The 23,295-nt window shown below is 40.2% G+C and overlaps 1 protein-coding gene across 4 annotated transcripts in view; it reads right to left on the minus strand.

Annotated features, from left to right (window-relative positions):
* dennd2b (DENN domain containing 2B) overlaps positions 1–23,295 on the minus strand; it is a 53,823-nt gene that overhangs the window by 20,670 nt on the left and 9,858 nt on the right. For 3 of the 4 annotated variants that reach the window (XM_084354415.1, XM_084354413.1, XM_084354416.1), the window contains exons 2-7: positions 16,283–16,381; positions 9,098–10,351; positions 6,600–6,745; positions 2,177–2,298; positions 586–801; positions 99–195 (exon numbers count right to left, since the gene is read on the minus strand). In XM_084354415.1, coding sequence (XP_084210541.1) covers positions 99–195; positions 586–801; positions 2,177–2,298; positions 6,600–6,745; positions 9,098–10,351; positions 16,283–16,356 — 1,909 coding nt within the window. In that variant the 5' untranslated portion in view covers positions 16,357–16,381. Of the gene's footprint in view, positions 1–98; positions 196–585; positions 802–2,176; positions 2,299–6,599; positions 6,746–9,097; positions 10,352–16,282; positions 16,382–18,231; positions 18,253–23,295 lie in introns of those variants that run through there. The other variant, XM_084354414.1, reaches the window with a different exon arrangement.

Below are 23,295 nucleotides of genomic sequence, written 5' to 3' on the forward strand. Positions count from 1 at the left end.
TGAGTTGGACACAGAAAGAACTCTATGTGGGTGGCTGAGACACAAATATTTACTCACTTATCTGGCCAGTGGATATAGGGAATATAGAGAGCCCTTACCTCTCAGAGATGTAGTCTCAACATTGGACATGGAAAGCTTCTTCAGCCTCTTCTTCCCACGTTTAGTGCAGTAAATGGAGTTGATCCTCTGGACCAGCTATAAACAGAGGAAAGAGGGAATTCTCTGTTGGGGAATCTGAAGTTGTTTCTTTTGATCCTAAGTATAGAAGAAGTGGGTGTACCTGGCCAAAAGTAATACTGCACTGAGCTTTAAGGGTTACAGAAAAATAGAACTGAAAAGCGTCAAGGCAAGTTCTTGAGAAAAGGTACCACAAGAGCTGAAACCCAAGCAGTAAGTAGGCACATTGAAGGACAGTGTTTCAAAAACATCTTTTCTGGATACAAGTGATCCAGATCTGCTCTGACTCTGACCTGGTCCCTACAGAAACCTGAGCTGCTCTGCGAAGCAGGAAAGGAAAGAGAGAACACAGTCAGAGCTCTGCAAGGACTAAGTGTGGGTGTTTGTGTAGGATCTTGTAGTGTGTACCTTGGGGATCCTCCAGTGCCTGTGTGAGGCCAGGGTATCACTGGTGCTACCGAGGCTATCATCCAGCAGGCCACAAGGTGAAGTGGAGACACCCAGCTGGGGGAGAAGCAGCATTTCATCGTGGCTGTAGCGTTTGGACAACTGTGACATCCGGTGGCTCTTCCTGTCACTCGCACCAGTGAGGCGAAGGGACTGGCTACTGGGTTTGGAAGGCAGCTGGCCAGGGAGAAATAATATCAGAGGTTTTTTTTTTTATTGTTTGCTTTTTCTTTACTTGATATGATAACTTATAGAGTAAAAGGTAACGACTTGCAGCAAAGGGCCAATGGTTGGAATCAAACTGCTGCTGAGGACTCTGTACACGGGCCGCCTGCTCTACCAGGTGAGCTATTAGGGCAATCCAAATATGGCAGGTTTGGTACGTTTCATTCATTCATAGGTATAGTTTTAATAAATAGTTATCCCACTGCATTAATTCAGATATTTTCCTGTAATTCCTTTTCATGAAATCAAACCCGTTTTTTTGAGGCCATTTCCTCTTGTATTTATATAGTGAGTTTCATTGTTAGTGGCAAGGTCCTCCATTCCTGCACTAGATTCGACTTGCCTGCAAAGGCATGGTGGATTCATAGGAAATGACGCGTGCATGTTATCCAACTTCACTGATTCTCACTGATATTTGTCTTGGCCAAGACTCTCTTGAAAAAGAGATTTTTAATCTCAGTGAGACTTCTTCCCTAGTTAAATAAAGGTTAGATAAAAAATAAAAATAAAAATATCAGCCTGACTGTTTCCTGTTCACTCTCTATAAACCCAATTGAACATTATTCTTTGAACATTAAACGCATTAAAAGAGTTCAGCCAGGGAACACAAGAAGCAGTGACAAGAAACATAATGTATTTGTCTGAGACGTTAGCGCTGACAGCAGCAACTCATCAAAAATGTACATCTACAAAGAAGATATGATCATTTTCTGCATTTTCTGACAGCTGATATGTTTTAAATATTGTAGGGAGTAATGGAACAAGAAGCAGCAGCCACAGCGATCTGCAAAATGCAGAGCTGCAGGTGACAGGGTGCTAACTCCTCAGCAAAGTAACACATTTTACTGTGCATGAAACCAGACTGCAGCAGGGAATCAGATTACTGTTGCATGATGGAAAAGTATCTAGCCAATTATTGATTGACTTCTTTTGGAAAACATCATGAATTTGTTTACACTGTAAACAGAGAAGCAGTTGCTCTTCTTTTATATTCCTGTAGCTGCTCAACAAGTATGTGCTGCATTTGAACTGCACTTGTTGTTACCACCAGTAACCATGGGTGGTAACAACAAGTGCTCCCGCGTTGAAGTAAGGAAGCCCAGTCTGTTGATGTGTCTTTCTGTGGAGAATCTCCAGGTCTAAACACATCCAACTGTTTCCTGTAGTGTCACAAATGAGGTGTGAGATTTCTTTAAAAGATCTTGTCCAGATTCAGCCCTGACAGCCAGTGAGGGGATTTACGTTAACACAGGAAAACATACAGTATGTGTTATGTTCACTACAGGAAAAAAAAAGTGCTGTTAATCCCAAAAGGTTTGCGACCCACCTGAGGTGGAGAGTTCAGCTTCCTGTCCATGGTGGTCCAAGATCTGTTGCTCTCCAACAGACAAGACTTCCGACCCAAACTCTTCCGCTTCAGGTCAACATCCTCATAGGGGTTCTCCTTCTCTGTTGGGAGGAAGTACATAATCAATGTAGCTTAAATATAATGTCAGTGGTAAAGCTAGCATGAACAGAGGGTGTTTTCCAAAAAGACAGATGAGGTTGTGGGGTCAAAACAGAGGGCAGTAAAGGGTGTCGGAGGGCCTTCCTATGCTTAGTCTGGAAAGAGAGGAGTCCTGAAAGGTAAGTCAAAGGTGACTCCCAGCTGGCTCAAGTGAACTCCCTTCTTTCAAAACAGTTACTGTTGGCACTGGGCCTCACAGGTCCCTGCGGGCCCAGCTAAAACTTCTGGACACAACACTGCCGGTGAGTCACTGTCCAGGCATGTTCACTGTCTGCTGTGAGAGGTGAGGAGGAGAGTTGTCTTCTTAGACTGTGAATCTGGCAATAACATTGTTCAACTACTGAAGAATTTCAGTGTACAAATACATGATTATGATAAAATATATATATATATATATATTTCTTGGGAAGTACTGTATGTATTTATGTAAAAATAAAAAAATCCAGAATATGGAAAATCAAAACATTTTTAACCCAATGCTATGTGCTTAAACATGTTATGGAACTGCAAATAAGGCATAAGTAATGAGGATAGAAAACACAGTTAATGCTCAGACTATTGACGAATGTTCAAGGAGCTTAACATTAAAAATGCAACATTGCCCCTTTAGGAGGTTACAACAATCACAGACTGCTCTATAGATGTACTTCAGTCAATAAATGATAGCAGAAAAGAAAAGAAAAGAAAAGAAAAGAAAAGGAACGTTACAGAGCACTGCACAGCTCTCACTGATGTCACCTGGCAGAGAGCCAACTTCAATAAAGAGAAAAACTTGTGTAACACCACAGTCCATGTCTATTCAGACATTCGCTCTGAGAATAGCTTTTTGGCAGGGTCTGAAAAAGGTTGTGAGAAAGTGAAGAAACCACAGCGAAGAATAAAAACAGAGCCATATGGCGTCGAAATGCATGAGGGAAACTTTTAAAAGAAAGAAAAGCAGTGTTATCTGTCAGAAGAAAGGGAGAGAACAAAAATCTATGTGGTAGCTGTGTTCCTTCTTCCTGAGTATATTAGTGGAAAACCCGATAAACTCAGCATGTCAAACAATGAGTGTGTGCTTTTAAAAACACCCAAGATTAACCTACAGGCAGAGCTCTGTTCAGTTATCTATTTTAAGGTTAATTATTGAACCTGTCTGAGGTTCAAACACGCACCAATGCATAGACAAGGTACGCCTGGGATCATTAGAGTGTTATGTTGTGTCACACAGTAAATTAGTCTACTGGAGTGATTTTCTGTGCATCATTAAAGCTGAGGAGCAGAATAAGAGGGCTTAGTCTGACCCCACGTTGTGCTGCAACTCCATTAAACTGAAGCAATACTGTAATGAGAGCCTGCTGGGAAAATGATATGTCTGTATAGCCGCTTATGTACTGGAGGGTACTAATCTACCCCTCTGATTACAAACATCCAGATCTCTCTCTAACACACCCCCAGACGCACAGATTTAAGCAGGGAGTGGACGCACCTCAGCTGCACACAGTGATTGTACATTTCTGTGTACACAATGGACTCTTTGGGCAGGGCAAGGCGGCACCGAACAAACTATACCAACAATGTCAGTTACAGTTTACCCTATAAAGTGGACGAATGACGGTATAGTGGCACGACTCACCCATTAAGTCGTAAGCAGAAATGTGTAAAAATAGGTCACAGTTTTGTAAGAACATTTGGCGGAACCACAAACCATACAGATACTGTGCTTGTGACCACATTGGGGAAATGTAGGAGTATTTTTGGCTTATTTTGCACCAAAGAATAACAAAAGCCCCAGTTCCAACTGTGCTTGTAACTGTCTGTGTGTAACTTTATTGGAACTGGAATCACTCATTACATGTAGAGACAGATTTATTCTGAAAAGTAGAAAATCCTTTGTCAAAGAAGTAAGAAAAAACTACATCAGTGAAGGTAATACAAAGCTTGGAGTTTGAATAAGACCAGGGGCCTCATTACAGAAAAATATCCTTATTCCTTGTTCCTATTCCTAACATCAGCATTAGCTTCTCCAACAGGCTAACATCAGTGTTATCCAAGTTTAACAGGCTAACATCAGTATAATATAATCCTAAATGTCATCCTAAACTGAGAAAACATCTGATTTCAGACTTAGGAAGTTTCTGCAATGACGCCACAGGACTGAATCATAGTATTACTGGAGCACAGGGTGTGATTCATGTGCCTGTAAACAGATCACTCTTTGGCACTCCGTTTATCACTTACACTAGTCAAAAGCACTTAAAACAGTCCCTTAATATCACAATCTATCATGCATTTGTAGTAACACTGTAGTCTAGATTACAAATGACTTGCACTCTTAAGGTAAACATCTGGCATCAAGCACAGGTGTGAAAAACCCAAATAGTGTGAGTGAATGTCATACAAAGACAGCTAAGAAAGGAAGCCAACATGTCCTTATGGAGTTCAGGAAATGTGAGGGGATTTCTTTGCGTGAAATGCTTGTTAAAATAGGGGCTCAGAGGGACCAAAACATGGCTCATTTACTGCTGTGGCTGCTTCTCACATGGATCATCTAACCTGTAAACCACTAGTGTAGTGGTGGTGGAAACCACTGTGCTCCACCATTCAGTTTTAAAGCTTTGTTTTAAATAACTGGAGCAATTTCAAACTTACTCAGAGACGATGTCATTGTCCGGAACAAACAGAGATTGGCAAAAGTGCGTCTCCAAACTGCAAACTCTACACTCACGCTGCTGGATGAACAATGGGGGCTTTGTGAGGATTCACATGAAAATCAGTCATGCCCTGACGCTCCCTCTGAGACTGCTGCACATCCTCGGCTTCCAAAAAACAAGAATGCTGCTGAGCACGACACTGATCACTGATTCGAGAACAGCTTGGCTACTTGTAGAAATACCATGATGCAATGTAATACTTGCATCAGGCCTTATTTGGTCATCACTGAGCATTTATCATACAAAAATATTTCAGAGTGTGAAAACGTTTTTACTGCATCTGAAATCGAAGCTTTATCATGAGACCGCACTCACACTGACACACATTTCCACCACATTAAGTATTCACTGGGGGAGCTGGCAATTGGACTGGGCAGAAGGCCTGGGGGTCATTCGCTAGTGGAAAGGAATTTGGCTCGCCAACATGTTCAAGATTTCTTACACAAATCAACTCAGAGAACATTTGAGTCGATCCTGTTTACAGTGAGCTACACATGTCACAAAATAAAGATCTCCTTCTCTGTGAAAATAGTTTTACTGAGTTTTACAGTGCTCATCTGAATATGTATCAGCAGAGTGCTAGATAGCAGTGTGAAATCTTTCCAGTTAAATACAACCTATAAAACCACATGTGAGCCATTAATCTTATTCTCAGGCTGAGTGTTCAGTGACTGCTCCCACGCTGAGACTTTTCTACACCCCACACCTCTACATGAGGCAGATGCAGGAGGAGGAGCTTCCCTCACAATCTTATGACATTAGGCCATGCTGTAGGTGATCTCATTCTCACTAAAACATCTGACTACTGTCTTCCCAGGCCACTGATGATACCATATAATGTATGTATGTACACTTCATGAAAGGCTCTGAACATGAACTAACACACTTTTTCTTTGACTGTGGTTTAGATCTTCTGATACAGGGGAATACCGCCTTTAATTTAATCTTGGTGTCAATACTTTGAGTTTAAAGCAAACACGTACTTTACTTTAACTCAACCACATTTTGTAGGCAAATATGGTCATTTTTACTCCACTGCATTTATTGAATTACTTAAGTTACCTGTTATTTTGCAAATTTGCATGCTGCATCGAAGCCAAAACAGTGCATGTTTAAATTTATTTAGTTTATTGGCAATCAAACAAGAAAAAGACTGATTCCAATATTCAGAAAAATGCTGATGATCAGATCAGAAAATGTGCAAGGCCGATAATTAGTTGACCCAAAGAATATTGTGTATACATACATGTAAATATATGTAGAATTTACATTTACCTGATACTTAACAACATTTTTTGCCAGAAAATTACTTTTGATACTTGAGTATATTTAATATATTACTTTTGTATGTATGTCTTTTGGGTACTTCCAACAACACTGCTTTTGCAATTACTCAACTACCAAAAAAGTTGACTAAAACATACATTTTCTGTTAATAGATTCATCGACTTATCCTTTCAGTTATAAACTGTATCCAACAGTGACCCTGTTCAGACAGAAATGAGTGACGGATCTCAGTGTATTCAAGGCCAGTGAAGCAGTCTGCTTACCTACTATGTCCTCATAGGCATTCTCCTCTAAAGTGCTTTTGGAATTGGGTCGACTCCGCGTGTCTGTGGTCAGTGTGCCATTCTCTGTAGGCGAGGATGGATATGAAGATGGCACACTCGTAGCATCCTCCGACTCACACGATTCTCTGGAAATAAATGAGGAAAGTCAAAACAGACCAAGATGGGGGGAGATGATACACACATGCTCAAAAATAACAAGGAGGAAGAGTCAGTAAGAGTCGGTGTAGAACTGCAGCCTCAAAGGAGCTAGACAGATAAGAGTAAACAGAAAAAGGCCAGATGGTATTAAAAATACTCCTTCTTCTCCATTTGCCAACTAGACTCAGAGAAAAGCTGAACAGGTGGTTAAGACGCTGAACACACGTGAAAAGCATTCCTACCCCTTAAAAGATTGAAATCAGGAGCCACTAATTATAAAATACAGAAAACAGAAACACCAGGATCAACATGTGCTCCAATAACAAGGAAATTCACAAGTAAACATGCAGATATCTTACTATTTCTGTGTTCTTTGCACAGTATAAGGCTCACACCACATGTCAAGGCACTGCAGAGGAACTCTCTGCTACATTAGTGCAGGGAACTACAGTACGGTCATGTCGCGCCATCGACAGCTTGTGGCTTTTAAGCTTGGTCTGAAATTGCTAGAGCCACAGGAATGTTAAACACAGAGTCCAAGGGATGAACGTTTACGGATTTCATCCCCTTTTTACATAGGGACAATCTGGAGAGGTCCCACCCTCACATGAAAAACACTGAGGACGTCTGATCCTGAGAGCTATAAGTTAAGAGTAAACACAAGGGCAGACTACAGAATCCAGGATTCAGCTAATATTTATGCAACAATGGGGCACAGTTAGCTTAGGAAGAGTTAAAAGTGTATAGTATGTGCAGTTAGGGCAATATTTCAGTGGACCTTTCCAGCAAAAGTGTGTCTGAATTGCCAAATCTTTTTATGGACCAAATTAATTTAAAGCTACTTTGACATCACTAAGTTTAATTAAATTAGGAAGTTTCAAGTGACGGGATCTTCATGCTTTTTACCTGAAGTAAAAAAACTGATCAGTAACTTATTAAACTAGCACACCAGCAAAGCAAACACTTAATCTGTGAGCCAAAAATTCCTCACAAGACCATCGGCTGTGTTAGAAGCCTTTCAAACTCCGGTTGAAGAACTTTCCAAAGACTTCTAAACAAAGAATGCACGGATCCAACTTTTTCTCCCCTGATAAAGATTCTGATACTGTGTACTGATGTATTTCCACGTAATCTTTTTCTCTCTCAATACCTCACTGGGTGGAACTCACTGGAATAACTTTTCAGGAAGGAAACAACAGGCCACAGATTGCTGTGAGAAACTGTCTTTAATACAGATCAGTCACCAATATCCGATCTGCTTGATGAGGTTTTTATTTTCACTTATAGCGATTCTGTGTATCAGTTCTGGGCATTAACAACACACAACCTGTACAAGAACAAGTATGTTGTTTTACTGTTTACTCCTCAGGGGAATGAAATGATACACACGTTTTATTGTTTGAGAATGGAGGAAACACACTGATACATCCATGGGCATAGGGACCATTGAAACTGTAGGTAGGACAATGTAACAATGTTTGGAGGTTCTCCCCTAGAATTTCATGTATAATTGTGGCTTTTAACATGTGTTGGATACATTTATCTGGCTATACTAGCATGAGAAAAATTATGGGTAGGCCTACATTTTGCAGTTTCAAAATGAACCCAAAAGTAGAGCAATTATTTGAAGATATTAAAATGGCTTCAAGTACAGAAATTGATTCAATGACTAATTCATAACAGCTTTGTGGCACCAGCTCATTATGTACTGGATACATTTATTAGCCAAAAATACATACTTGCTAATATTTCAAATAGCAAATAACTTCAAATCCAACACATAGAACCAAAACAATCTAAATTAAAGTGATGCAATTAATCATGACCTTTGATGCTTTCTATTTAGCAAATTTCATGAACTCACAGTGACTCAAGATCTAACAGTTAAAAGATTTGAAGATAGCAATAAAAAATAAAAGCTAACAGCTAGAGCTCCTCCCTGCCTTGATACCTTTCATCCCTTTTTGTTTATTCACATGCTCCTCTTTCTCTTCATTTTTCTTTCTGAAGAAGAAAGTCTCATTTGCCATCTTCCTTTTCTCTTTCCTGTCATGTTTCCCTTCTTCCTACCTGGTATACTCTCTCGGCTTTTTGCGGTGACAGTGTGTGACTCAGATACCTGGCAACAGACCATCAATGACTACTTAATGTTTTCAACATCGTAAAATTGAGGGGGGTCTAAAAACTGTTAATTTTAAAAAGTGGGTGGGACTTGTCCCTCGTACTTTATAATAGCTGTTAGGCCAAAGGATATAGCTCACAATGCTTGATCTGACTTCCAACAGTATTGTGTATTTTCATCTCGGTTAAAGGAAACATAAGCACACCGATATTCTCACCTGTCCTGCAGTCTCATTGGGGTGCTCCCCTCTGTCTTAACCGTTCGTGTCATGCTGGGTGCAGGAGTGGAGGGCAGAGGTGGGGGAGACTCCGAGGCTCTGTTTGGAGGTAGTCCATTTGCTGGCGACAGGCCCTTCTGGTCCCCTTTGGCTTCGTACTCAAAAGTGCGTTTAGGTTTAGGTAGGGGGTTGACTGGTGTGCCAACAGACGTCTGTTGGCTGGGTGGTTCTGGACTCTCAGACCTGGCTGAGCTCACACTAAACCTTTGCCTTAGTTTAGAGAGCTTATCAGGCACTAAAACAGCATCGGGTTCAGTAGCAACTGAGCAAATGCTGCTGCGCTTACTGGTGCATGTACTGTCAAAGTCGTCACCTATCATAAAAGACTTATGTCTTGTCTTGTCCGGGGCATAGCAATTACTCAGATAACGTGGAGGGGATGGGTTGGGATTCTCCTTCAGGGCCTGCTCTATCTTCTGTATCCTGTTGAGGACTGCTGATGTTTCTTTCCGAGCAGAGAGGGAACGTACAAATGTTCCCGAAGACTCTGACTTGCCCATCCTTTTCTGGAAGCGACCTACACCGTCTTTGTCTGAAACTCCTTCTTCTTCCTCTGTGTAGGAGCATTCTGAGAAAGCCGTGCTCATCCTGCGAACCCCCTTGAAGTCAAAAGTTTTCTCGCTACAGGGAGAAGAGAGCAGGCTGGGGCAGCCCTCACTGCCCCCTACACGCTCTCCTCCTCTTTTATCAAGACACAAACTCATCCTAGGCAGAGCCACCCTTCTGCACTCCCATTCTGAGATCTTTTTGCGGATTGTGGTGGGGGGAACACCTGCAACAGTGCGGCTGAGGGAGAGGGTACGTTTGTGGCTTTGGTTAGAGGAAGGTCCCAGTGACAGCGTGCTCCAACTTAGCGGCCGACCATTGAGTCCATCTCCCGGAGAAAGATCCCCTTGTTTCTCCTTCTGCTCCTGGAAACCCTGACCGTCCTCACAGGACTTGGTTTGAGGCTTATAGATGGAGAGCCTATTGTCCAGGCAGCTGATGCTTTTTGATTTGGTGAGACGGCCTTGGGATTCAGTGTCACCACTGCACAGGCTGGCGGCCTTGCTGCTCCAGCCAGCTCGTGCCAGGAACCTGCCGTCAGTCCTGACGTACCGGCTCTGCTTTCCTGCTTCACTGTCACTGAGGACAGGCTGCTGGCTCTGCGCCTGACTGGCAGAGAGGATAGGGCACGGAGATGTAGACTGGCACCTGGAACAAGACAGAGACAGGTGTGAACAAGCCAGGATTGCAACTCAGGATTCTTTGTTGTTTATTCTGTTTATTTTCTCAATTAATCAATTATTTATTGGGTCTATAAAATGTCAAAAAATTTGAAAATTCAATCATCTTCCCAAAGCCAGAAAAAAAAACATGTAGGAAGCTGGAAACAGAGGATTTTGACTTTGTTTGTTTTTCTTAAAAAAATACTCAAACCAATTAATTGATTATTAAAATAGTTGGAGATTTATAGTTTCAGATTTAATAGTTGATAAACTAATCTCTTTCTTTGATCGTTTATTGGTGAATGTTTCTTTTAGAGGCAGACCGGTACACATCTTTTGGGGCTGATGCCGATACTCATATTAGGCAGTAAACAATTTCAATATTGATATACCAGCCAACATACACACATGTTTTGCAATAATCCCTAAAATGTGGTAATCAAACACTTGAGACTATTTAACATAGACAGAATATTTTTACTTCGACTTGTTAAACTGAAACAGTAAACTTCACTGGGAATTTAATAGTTACAAATCAGCCCCGAGCATCTTTTTCTGCATTATATTCTCGAAGAAAAAGTTTTCAGCGCATGTCACAACATCTATGCTGATACCAATATAGCCATGATAGGCCAATATCTACCAACAGTATCGGCCAACTTATATATCGGTCTGTCTCCGGTTTCTTTAAAAAAAAAACACACATTACAGCCTAAGATATTAATAAACCAAAAGAGGCAAATCATATGAGCAGCCAATAAATCCATTCAACCCTGCAGCCTGAAAAGTAACCTGATGTGGAACAGATGGAAGAAAATTGTTACGAATCAGCTGAAGTTCTGAAATAATTTCCACGATCAAAGACAGAATGAAAACTTGAGCCACTTACTCAGAATGACCACAGGAAAGTATTCTGTCTTTGGCGGGATGAGATTAAAACAAAGTCCAAAAGAAACAGACTACATTGAAATGCCACTGTGGATTTTTCCACATAATCAAAAGAACTTTAAGAGAATCAGTGCGGACCTCACACAGAAAGCCAAGCTAGATGTATTACAGCGTTCTTACCTGTGAAAGTCTCACTGCTTCTCTCTGGTCCTCAAAGCTTTTTCTGATCCCTGGAGCTAAGTGAGACTAGGTGCTACAGCAGTCACACACACTCACTTATGAGGGCACCTTTCACCACACACAAACTTTTTCTCACGGTGCTCACCGCCTTTCAGATTGCAGACAGACAAACTTTCCCTATAAAACCCTGGCACTGTAATACTCATAGACTATCAGGAACCTTGTCATGACTTGGATTCTGACTAAGTCTTGCGAAAGTGGAGCGTTGGGAGATCTGATGTCACAGCCGTGGTTGGAATAACAAGCGTTATGGGGGAGGAGGAAGCTGAGGGCAGCGGACTGTGATCCAACAGTGCAGGTTGGGACAGATCTCGCTTCACACCTCTCTGCCCTTCCCAGGTTTCATACGTCCTGCTCCAGGGTGGAGAGACTTTTGCAGCAGCTTAGGACCTGCAAGCTGCAAGCATGATGGATGCAGCTTATATGACTTCCCATGCCTTGAAGAAATTTGAGAATTTGAGACAAAGGTTCACGTCTGGAGATTTGTACTGTTGGTTTGTAGTATTCCGAAGTCCAATATATTGATTTATTCAAACAAAACTTTGGGTACTATGATTATTCAGACTGCTATAGGAACTGATATTATCTCTGAACATGATTTCCTGAAAGCTCCAAAATTAAAAAAGAGGGTTTTGTTGGTGTGCACTCACACTTTGACTCTCACAAACACACTCAATAAAATATATTCTAAGGCATGTTTTATCAATGATACAGGCAAAATACTGTAAAAACTATTCCCCAGTTTAAAACTTGTTTCCCTGAGGATGGAGTTGTAGCAGCGGAGGTGTCAAACATGCACAGTAAATGTTTGTACATTCGCAAGTGTATTTCCTAATACAGAGGCAAATTATATACCCTAAAGAGCTTCCAGGGAGCCAAACAATAACCGTGTTCAGGGTGATCAGATGTAATGCGCATGTTATGCAAAGATAAGAATACAGGTGTGCCTTGAGTTTGACTTGCTCTGTGATGTGCCTTGGGCACAAAAAGGTTTTTTTTTTTTTTTATAAAAACAAACACTGGTCTAGAGGTATTACAGCTACTTCACATAAGGCTGTACATTGTAGCTGCTTTGCATGAAACAATACTGTATTCAGGTACAAACATTAACAGATCATCTTTCCTATGCTGTGAATAAGCTGAGCTCTGGTTATGATTCCTCACCCTAACGCTAATGCAGATATTTAGATATTTGAGCTTGAAAAGAGCTCAGGATAAACTCCAATCTCAGGTCAGATCAGATGAAACTTGGATCATGTCACTTGGTATCATGAAAAAAATACTTCTGAGCACAATATTAAGCAGCAGTCCAAGACATGACTGCAGAGGTTCAACAGGGAGCTATTAGAAGTTGTTTTCAAATTAAAATTGTTCTGGTTCCCTGGTAAAACTCCGAACTCAATGTCTGCCAAGGAGTATTGCATGCCTAATGCAGGAGCCAAAGAGGGAGCAGTGTCTCCGAAGCTTAAAATCAATGGGAATGTTTTAGCAGCAACCAGACCAAACACTCAGAAATGCAATTCTAATGCCAGTAAAAGTACAGTTTAGTGAGTTAATCACTTTGTTTTGATGGCCTCTGGGCTTTAATTTTTTCAATTTCATAATTAAAACATGAAGAGGATGCAGCACGGTCTTGACCATGATTCCACCAATTTGACAGTAATGATATGGGAAAAAAGGTTTAAACAGGCTTCATATTGTGCTTTGTGGTTGTTTTAGAGACTGAATCTATGTTTCATTTTATATACAGTAGAGTGTCTTCACTCTGAGATACTCTCTTGACTGAACTGACTTTGAAATTCATCTTTACAAACTTGTGAACTGATTTGATTCAGATTTTCTTACTTGTAAGTCTAAGATCCATGACTTGGCAACTATATTACATGATTAAAGTATTATATTATTTCTTTTTTGTGTACTCTATCATTTTTTATGTTTTGTTTGTTCAACTGCAAAAGCAAAATGATCCACAGAATAAGCCTCATTTGGCTAGATTAGTCTTTGTGCTGTTAAATAAAATAAAGACGCTTTGATTTGACACGAAAAGAAAATATGTGCATTTTTTGTCTATTTAAAGCTGGGGGATTTTAAAGGAGTCCTGGTGGTCTGGTTCATGCTTGTGAAAATAAGCCCAGTTTAGTCAGCTTCAGATGGGCCGGACACATATACAGTACTGTACAAAGAGCTGGATGCCAGTCACAACCTGGCCTCTGGCTTTCACTCAGGCTTCCAGGGCATGCTGACCACAAGCCACTTCCTGTTACTGACCAGGATGGAGGGAGCAGACTGCTCACACAAACAGCATTTCTGCTGTTACAGTTCAACATAAGTACATTTTATCATCCATCAGCGCCTTTTCCCTGTCACTCATTTATGCGTTATCATATATAAAACTCAAATCCAGCTCACATTTCATTCAAGAGTATGGGAGTTGTTATTTGCTGACATGACAAGTAAATGAGATCAATCCAATGAATGTGCATTTCTGGGTATGTAAACATTAGTCACAGTGAGCTCTAACAGCCTTGTCAGCCTGGTTTGTGTTGCCAAAACACCTCACTGGATTGTGTTTGTAGTTCCTTGTAATACTGGAGGTGCGGCCCTTTCACTGAAAGTACAACAGACAATTGGCAGGAAAAAATCTGTATCTGGTAAATCATTTCTCAATTATTCCCTCGCAGAAGATCACAGAGCAAGATTAAAGCATGTTTTTCGTTTAGCTCTTTATTACTTTTTCCACCATGTTGCTGCATGTTGCCATGTGTGCCTCTTGAGAGTACACAGTTCAGTGTAGGCGTAATCTGTCCTAGAAACTGATCCTTGGTTGACTGCACAGTTTAGTGGGATGAATTGTGGAGCACTGTCTGAAACAAAAAAAATGTCTCCACATGTGTTCAAACATGGAGCTGCAAAGCATCTGTGCTTCATAAGCTTAAAATATGATCTTTACGAATCTGGGGTAGCATGAACCCATGAGGACAGCAAGCTTGTAATAAGGTTCCTATAATGACAATTACATTTATCAAAAGAGGCTGAGGTTAAATGAACAATGATCACGTTAGAGGAATGCAGCCAACGCGAGTGTGATTAGTGCTTTCCTCATGTTTACATTCACAGTTTACCTTGGGAATAGTGTACATCTGACAACTCTGTGGTGATATTACACGTTTGCAGGCAAATGAAAGGCATTTATCTGCATCATTATATTAACATTATCATTAAGGGTCCAGTTTTTAAGATTTAATGGCATCTAGGAGTGTGGCTGTAGATTAAAACCAGTTTAATACACCTGGTCTGACATTTCCCTACAGTGGCCACTAAAAATGCAAAAATAAATAAATAAATAAAAATAAACACAAAAGGCCTGTGTTTGGTCTTTCTGCTCTGGGCTACTGTAGCAACATGACCCGCTCCCTCTACATATACTCATTGTAATGGCCTTTACACACTGTGTGGATTTCAAGTCAGTATTTTTTGTAACTGCTGTTTTTGTCAATAGTCCTTTCACACAAGAAAGCAGATATTAAGCAGAGAAAAAGCATTGTCATTTGTTTTGGTTTTTTTTCCGAACAAGGTTGATTTTTCTTTGTAAAATGAATGAATGTCAAGTCACAACTGCTGGTAATGGCAGACCTGTTGATTGTTTATATCTATCAATGCCCTGTGTTACATGACAATGGACACGAAGTTCTAAAAACAATGTGACAAAGGTGACTTGGGATGAGTAACCACCACTGCTCCCTGCCCAAACAGACTTCTATAGTTGTGGAATTTACCGTTGCAGAACTGTAATTATATAATAAACTGATATTATGTGACCCGTGTCAAAAAATGACACATTGAAGCATACTATCACATATTTGCATGTCTGCCAGTGTGAATAGTTTTGATGCAACATTTTCACAGGCCAGTATTTCACATTTTTGTGTTGTTTATTCATCACGTCAGCGATGTGTAAGGCCTTTAGGTAACAAACACACAATGATTGTTAGTTGTTATGGTGATGATACACTAATGAAAACATGATCATGAGGGTTATATTCTATTTCTGACCCTGAATCATACACACTGTACCTTTAACATTTGTGTGGTTTACCACTTCCAGTAGGCCCAATTTACACCACAAGCAATTAAAGAAAAACCAGCTGCCATAGGTGACGTTATGTTTGGTAGTGAGGAAGTAACAACCAGCACTTGAAGTCAAATAGTAGCATTACTACTTTATATATTAAAATAGAGATGGCAGCACCATTTCTTACAACATCTTGCTCAAAATCAGCCACCAGACAGTCACAGGTGTGAACACAGACGGTTCGAAAGTACAATAATCCTGTGTAATGAAATCTTTTCTTGCCAGTCTGCCTGTTCCTTACATGACTTCTTGGTTAAAGAAGCTTTTGAGCTTGGTAAAATTTGACAGGATGATAAACTGTCAGAATGAATAGTCCAGATATCACATATCATTCACAAAGTTTGTTTTTCTCTCCCAGCAGGACATGGTAAGCTCTCAACATGCTAACACAAGCTTCAGCTCACTACTCACAGCTCACAGTTGGATGGGGCCCTTGTCCAGGAAACAGGATTGTACTTGCAAAAGCTTTGGAGGTCTTATCATTACTGACAATCATTAGTCCTTCGTTCCGTAAGTGGAAAAAAAGAAAAACTACCACAGGATGATCATAGATGGCATCTTTGTTGTAAATGAATGAAATAATGAGTACTCTGAAATCATATGACTTGACTGGAAGTGCACATTAGCCCGCCCACTCCTGTCCCAGATGTCACTGACCTGTCTGGGACGTCCCGGGGAGCTTTACCCCCTCCTGCACGAGGCGCAGCCTTCGAACTCTTGTTGGCTGTCATGTTCGTCTGCAAACCGCCCACTCACCTGATGGACAAACACAAGGATGTGAAACATCAAACATTTTGTGAGCAAAAATACTTGAACTCATAATGCAAACTAAAACTCCTCTTGTTTGTTTGGGTTTGTCAGTGACAAATCAAGGCTGTGAATGAAGGCTATCACTGAAATATTAAATAAAATCAGACTTCACAACAGTCCAGTCCTGTCACGGACATGGGCTTTAATCCTGCACCACATCAAAAGCCAAATGGCCCACATTGACAAAACCATGGCCAGGACAAAACTGGGTGTGCCATCCATAAGAACAGGCCAACTCATGTTCACCACCTGCGTTTAATTTTGGTCAGACACTCCTTAACTCTGGTATCAAAGGGTAAACAGAACATTAACAATATGATTTTTATAGGAAACAATGGAAAAATTATCACTGCAACCCTATTGTCTATATTAGTTGTACTTGACACAAGTTCTTGACACTGTCAACCCTGAAACTGACAGTCACAGATTTACAGGGGAGTAAAATGGACAACCTTTTGTAAGGCAGGATAATAAAAAATCCCACTTCACCACAGGTGCCATGTTGAATCATTAGTGCAAACACTGCAGACGAATTTCAACAAACCAGAATCAAGTGGCATAACTATCACAGCATGTAGACATTGTTGTGCCAGAGAAATGCTGCTGCACACAGCTACTGTTTTCCTCCACTCACAAAAATGTCTATTTTCATATAAAACACCACAGAACTACTCTAGTGCCACTTAAACAGTTAAACTGACAAGACTTGAACAAGGTCTTGTTCCAGATTTGGGTCATAGCCAGAGAGGAAATTAGGAACGACAGACATTATTCACAGTGATTATTCATGTATTTGCTACACATAAAGCAGAATACAGATCAAAGATGAATCATTTTGATGCGCGCAGACATTAAGGTACTGTAGTTATTTTGCAGCAAACTGTGCATGTTTGTGGTGCATGATTTAATCAAGGTCACCACAATGGATCATCACGTGTCTCCATTCAGCACAACATGTTAATTTCAAAGGCTGCCTTCAAGTAGCTGCAGATACTTTATTGACTAGAAGGCCAGGATAAGAGACTAGCAATAGCTTCATCAAAGGGTTCAAACTAGGTCTAGACGATTATCTGCCTGGACAACTATCAGGGTTGATAGTCAGCATTTTTGTATCACTGTTTTTTCTGTCCAATTGCAGATAAAATAAATGAATTTAAAAATGCATTAGTTCTCTGTCTGTAGTCACCAATCCGCGGTCTCACTCAATGTTCCACCTACACCACAATCTGATTGGTTACATGTCACAAGTAGTACCCTATCAGCGTTAAACAATCTGAGTCTGGAAAGTAACTAGTAGCTAAAGTTATCAAATAAATTAAGTCGAGTGGTACTTGAGTAAATTGTGATTAGTTACATTTCATCACTGGTTATTCTACACTTTGACACCAAGACTTCTACTGCAAATATATATCAGTTCTTGATTGCTAATAATCGGTGTTGGCCCTGGAAAACCATATTGGTCAATCCCTGGCTCAAAGAAATCACAAGAAAACAAATGTCCTCACTTTTTTATATTAAATGTGGCCATAATGATACAAAATATTTGAGGACGATATCGAAATTTGAGAGTTCCAGTAATGTTTTTCCCAAAACATATACAAGCATTTTTGATAAGAATCCTTGAATGTTTTGTCGCACTTTGTAGTTGCTAAATAAACTTGTCATATACAAATAAATCTGCATTAAGCTAATATCAGGCGTTACATCAGACCGGTTATTTATCTGTCTAGCTTTTATATGTAGCCATGCAGACAGTTTTGGCGTTATTTGCAAAGGTTCAGAGATATTTAACTCACATGCATGTAGTTATTACTTATAGACTGCGGATCCGTTTCAATTACATTCCTTTATTCAACACAAGACTTCTGCCTTGTGATCAACATTTGTCGGACTGGATCTCATATTAGACCAGCAGTTAGTTAAACCCTCCCCTCAAACTGCAGGTCACTGCCCCTGAAAATCACTTTTTGAAACACAACGTTGGCCCTTTCAAGAAGGCTCAAGTGATTGTTCTGGTGCATACGGAGGTCAAATGGAGATCCCTAGAGATCAGAGGTGGAGGATGGGAGGGTGCTTGGCAGCATGACTTGTTTACAGGAAGTTGTTGTATGGAGAAGGCAGCCAACCAGTGGTGGAGCTGAGTCCTATAGAGACAGATGAGGAGAGAGAGGGAGCATTCCTGCTGTCAGCTATTTCCTGTGACTGTGGACTCTGCTAAGAGGACAGGCCATGCATCATTATTTTCATCAAACACAAAAAATCATGGTGTCCTGTCACAGTCTCACTTGCAACTCTCCAGTGCTGTTGTTATTCTGTGTAAAACATATTACACTCACTTCTGTATAGAAAACTGGCGTGAAACCACCCTAACCCTAACCCAACAATGGTAGGAACATATACGTATTTCCTGTGACAGTACAACAATGGAATTTAAACATACAGACGTACATTAACCAGTGTGGTTACTCAGAGGGACAGAGCATTGCATTGAGGATTGTTCAATGAAAACACTATTTTTGGTTAGCCAAATGAAACAAAGATGAACTAAATAATGTATCAAAGATTGCATGATAAAACAAAACAAATCACTGTGGAAAGGCAAATTGAGACAAAAATAAGCAGAACTTGAAAATATTCTGCTTACATTAAATTCAGACACTGGTAACAGTGTAAATTATCATTTCTGATTAGTACCTGCTGAAAATATATTGTATGTTTTTGGAAGTGACATTCAATATTCTCCCTGACTCTCTTTTCTGTAATTTCAATTTGTAACACCCTCAAAGGAAACATACAAGGATTAGAGTGCAAAGAGTGTGCCAGGAGCGAAGAAAATTAAACTGTCTGCTCCCCACGTCTAAGTTATACTACAATGAGAGCAATGTTTATTTGTATAAATGTATCTTTTATTTTTTTGGACGGAGGATGCTACAATCACAGAAATGGGTCACAGAAGCCCAAGATGGACTTTGCAGTGTAAACACCAAGGCGTTAGCCAACTGACTTCCTGAGGTCTGATACCATCTCCCTACACAAAATCACAAGCTGTAAACAACCACTTCTAAGAAAGCTCTAGAGTACCTTTAAAGTGCATTCAACCAAATTCAATACAAATTTTCTCTTGAGATGACAGAGCCAAAGGCAAGCTAACGGTCAACTGTGACAAGCCAACAGCGTCATACTGATGGGAGGCATGCCTTTAGTCTACTGTGTCTTGATGACACAACTGGCATTGATCAGTGTTCAAATGTTTGGTGTATTACTGAATGAGGTAGGACTGGAAAGACATTTATGTTTGCGTGCACACTGTGGCCTGAGGGTGTTATTTAGGACAACAGTGTATGGAAGTTTTGTTATACAACATTTGACTTGATAAAATTGTGTAATATGCTCTTCAATTAAAACTACTCTGCCAAATAGGAACACGCATGCTTTACAATACTTCCTTGGAAGGGTTGCAGCGGTGTATCGATTTCAAATTATACCACGGTATGCAAATTAGTGGTTATTTTACTTATTTATGGTATAGAGTTTGACTGTATTAGTGTCAGAAATACATACATATGTACACATACAGTATACATACACACACATATTTATCTGTCGAGACAGAATTTTGTGAAATTACAATGAAATTTAACAAGAAAAAAACAAATTATTTTCACGCCATTGTAACTGATAATAACAACAACAACAATAATAATAGTAATCATAATTATAATAATAATAATCTTATGTCTGAGGAGGATATCGTACTGTGAAAATCTCCTCAGATGACAACTTTAACTTTTAGAGTTGAAATTCTCTAATAATTCTTATTCAGTAGGTTGATTCGACAAACTTGTTGGGTTGTCGCTTATTTGCATATCCAGCAGATACAGTGCATCATAATAATTAATTTGGAGTCATGTTTGTAACCACCTAATCATTGTCCAGTGTATATTCTCTTTTAGCTCTGTTTTGGTCTCCACCAACACCTGAGGAAAATAGGTGAATTTAGCTGCTAAATGCTCCACCATGTTCACCAGCTAGTCATTAACTTTATTCACTGTTTGGTGCTGTGCAGGGGTAGCATAGAGTATTTTTTCACAGTGATTTTGTTGACAGCAGCTGGAAACATCACTGGTGAGAACGGCGGGAATATGGCAAAAAATTTAAATGAAGGCCGGAAAATGTAAACAATAATCTGGAACACAGCAAATTGCTCTGTACACCTGAAAGGAGCTGCAGAGTCAGATGATAATTCTCTGTGACTTTATCACCATAATCTACACCTTTTATTTTTACTACTTACTATGTACTTTATGTAGACTCTTAAGATGAAGACAAGTGAGGTGTTGATGTCTGACCTCATGTTTGATGGTTTGCTCTGGAAATGTAACAAACCTATCTGGTCAGGTAAGAAACATGAGTCTAAAGAGTCTAAAGAGCAACATACACTGGCAGCATATGACACATGTCAAAACACCCACAGACATTTTTTCTACGTCCACAAACACAGTGGTGGCATCTTGACACGTTAATGCCTCTTGACAGGATACACAATTACTCTGTTTTACATGTCCGAACTCCTAAAAAAAACAAAGCAGCAATTCATAACATTTACTCCCAAATCACACATCTGTACTTCCCAGCTACTGGACTTTAGCTTGACTACTTCTTCTGTTACCTCTAATAGCTTTGTCAAACAACAAGACATCCAGCCTTTGAGAAGTTCAAAGTTCTCCTTCCTTACTTTTAATCCCTTTACTTGAGATATAAAACCATTCAGTAGTTTGTCTGTGTTTGGCTCTAACTTAAAAACCAAATCCCACAAGCCAGGCTGTCTCTTTAAGATATTCAACACCATCATCTTAATGACCTAGCCTTCCCATTGCAGGGTTCTTTCCTGGTTTTGTCATGTTCATGTCTAAAGTACTAATTGATTACATGAGAGGCATATCAATGACGCATATTTTCCCCAGCAACAAGAACATATTCATGAAATGGGACTACAACAGTGTCTCCAGTAGACTATTTAGGGCGGAATAAAAGAGCCCTTTGTATTCAGTACGTCCTTGAGAGGGAGATGTGGTTAAAAAGTAAGTCTTTTATCAGCTGTGTGTGTGTGTGTGTGTGTGTGTGTGTGTGTGTGTGTGTGTGTGTGTGTGTGTGTGTGTGTGTGTGTGTGTGTGTGCACATGCATGTGTGTGTGTGAAAGAGAGAGAATCTATTAGGTAAAATATCTTTCAAAAGAGTCCACACGTCCTTGGCCCTGTCACATTTGACAGATCATCTGATACACAGTTCTCTGCACTACATGCTGGAATGTGCTAATATTTGCCCTATCCATCAGACCGAGCTGCATTCAAAATATTAAAGAGTGTTTTCAGAGGGTGAGAGACTGCGCAGGAGGGGGGCAGAAACACCTGGACCTGATGCCAAGAGCTTCTTTTTCATTCAATAAAGACTACACTCAAATATGCACCCTCTCTCAGCACAGCAGCACCTGGCACTTGATGTTCAGACTACAAGAGCACTATTTTATGACGTCATAATGGACAAACTTTCATTAACCTGCACTGGGTTCAGTTTAAGATCTGTGTCTGTCCTGAAACATGCAGTAGCCAGCCCAACAGCTTCCATAAACAGAGGATAATATTGTTCCTAGCTACTCTGGCCGACCCGGTCCTCATTTTCTGCTGATCAGCAACCTGACTTCAAGGTTTTTAAAACCACTGTAGAGTTTTACAGGCAGCCAAGAAGCACGGGGGATAAGAAGAGTGAAAATCTCTGCAAATTCTCAACTCTTTCCAGACGTCACAACTCAGTGGCAGACATGAGCCCACACACTGATCCATTGCTGCCATTGTTTCAATATCTACAGAAAGAACAGTTTTGTCCACTATAGACAAAAAGAGACTTGAGCTAGTTGAGTTGGATCTTATTAAGCTACAGATTATGGATGAGGAGTTGCATAAATGTCCTGGCAGAAAGGAATTCAGCTCTTGATATACATCCCAGGACAATACAGTCCACATATAGGCCTTTACAGCACACATACAACACTTTGTTGCAGGCAAAGCATGATGCTAAAGCAAAACCTCTCAGCTGAAACTAAAAGATTAATGTCTTATACTCTCAGTGTACATTCTGTACATAACCTGCTCTCTCCGGAAAGGAGTTTAAGGCTCTGACAGTTTCAATGTGTCTCTATGTAAAAGAAAACCACCAAGGTTGATGCTACTGGCAGTTACACATAGCCATACCTATGTAATTACCCCTATACACCACCACATGGCTCGCCGCGCTGCCACTGTGTAGCTCAATGAACCAGGTGGAACCAATTCTTAGAATCTTTTTTTATCTCCTTTTTTAGCCTTTTCAGCTCTTTTTTCAAAGTAATCATGGCATATTTTCTCTTTGTGGAAAAGCGGAAAAACCCTTCTGTGTAACCTAGATATGAGCGTGCACAGCTGCAGAGGCAGGCATGTGGAAAACGGGCTTATATCCATCTGAGCTGCAGCAGGGAGGCTAGAATTTGTGTCACAGAGCTGACCTCTGACACACAGTCTCTGACTTATCCAAGGACATGAAGTAGATGAGCCTTATTTTTGTTTGCCTCGGTCTTTAGCTCAGTCAGAGTTTAGCTCAGCCAACAAAAACAATAATGAATTATGTTGTTGCTCATTTTCTAGACTATGAGCATGTTTTTTTAATGTTCATCAGCTTCAAACAGGTTACATACCTGCTTAAAGCTCCCATTAATTGGGAAGTTTCCGTCAAAGATCAGAGATATCAGAAAAGAAAAAGCAAAACCATATGGTTTTTCATAAACAGCTGTTATGTAAATATTACAAAGAAAGTGCGCAAATAGTGGG

The sequence above is a fragment of the Pagrus pagrus genome, assembly GCF_965226575.1.
Source record: "Pagrus pagrus genome assembly, chromosome: 1".
Lineage (NCBI taxonomy): Eukaryota > Metazoa > Chordata > Actinopteri > Spariformes > Sparidae > Pagrus > Pagrus pagrus.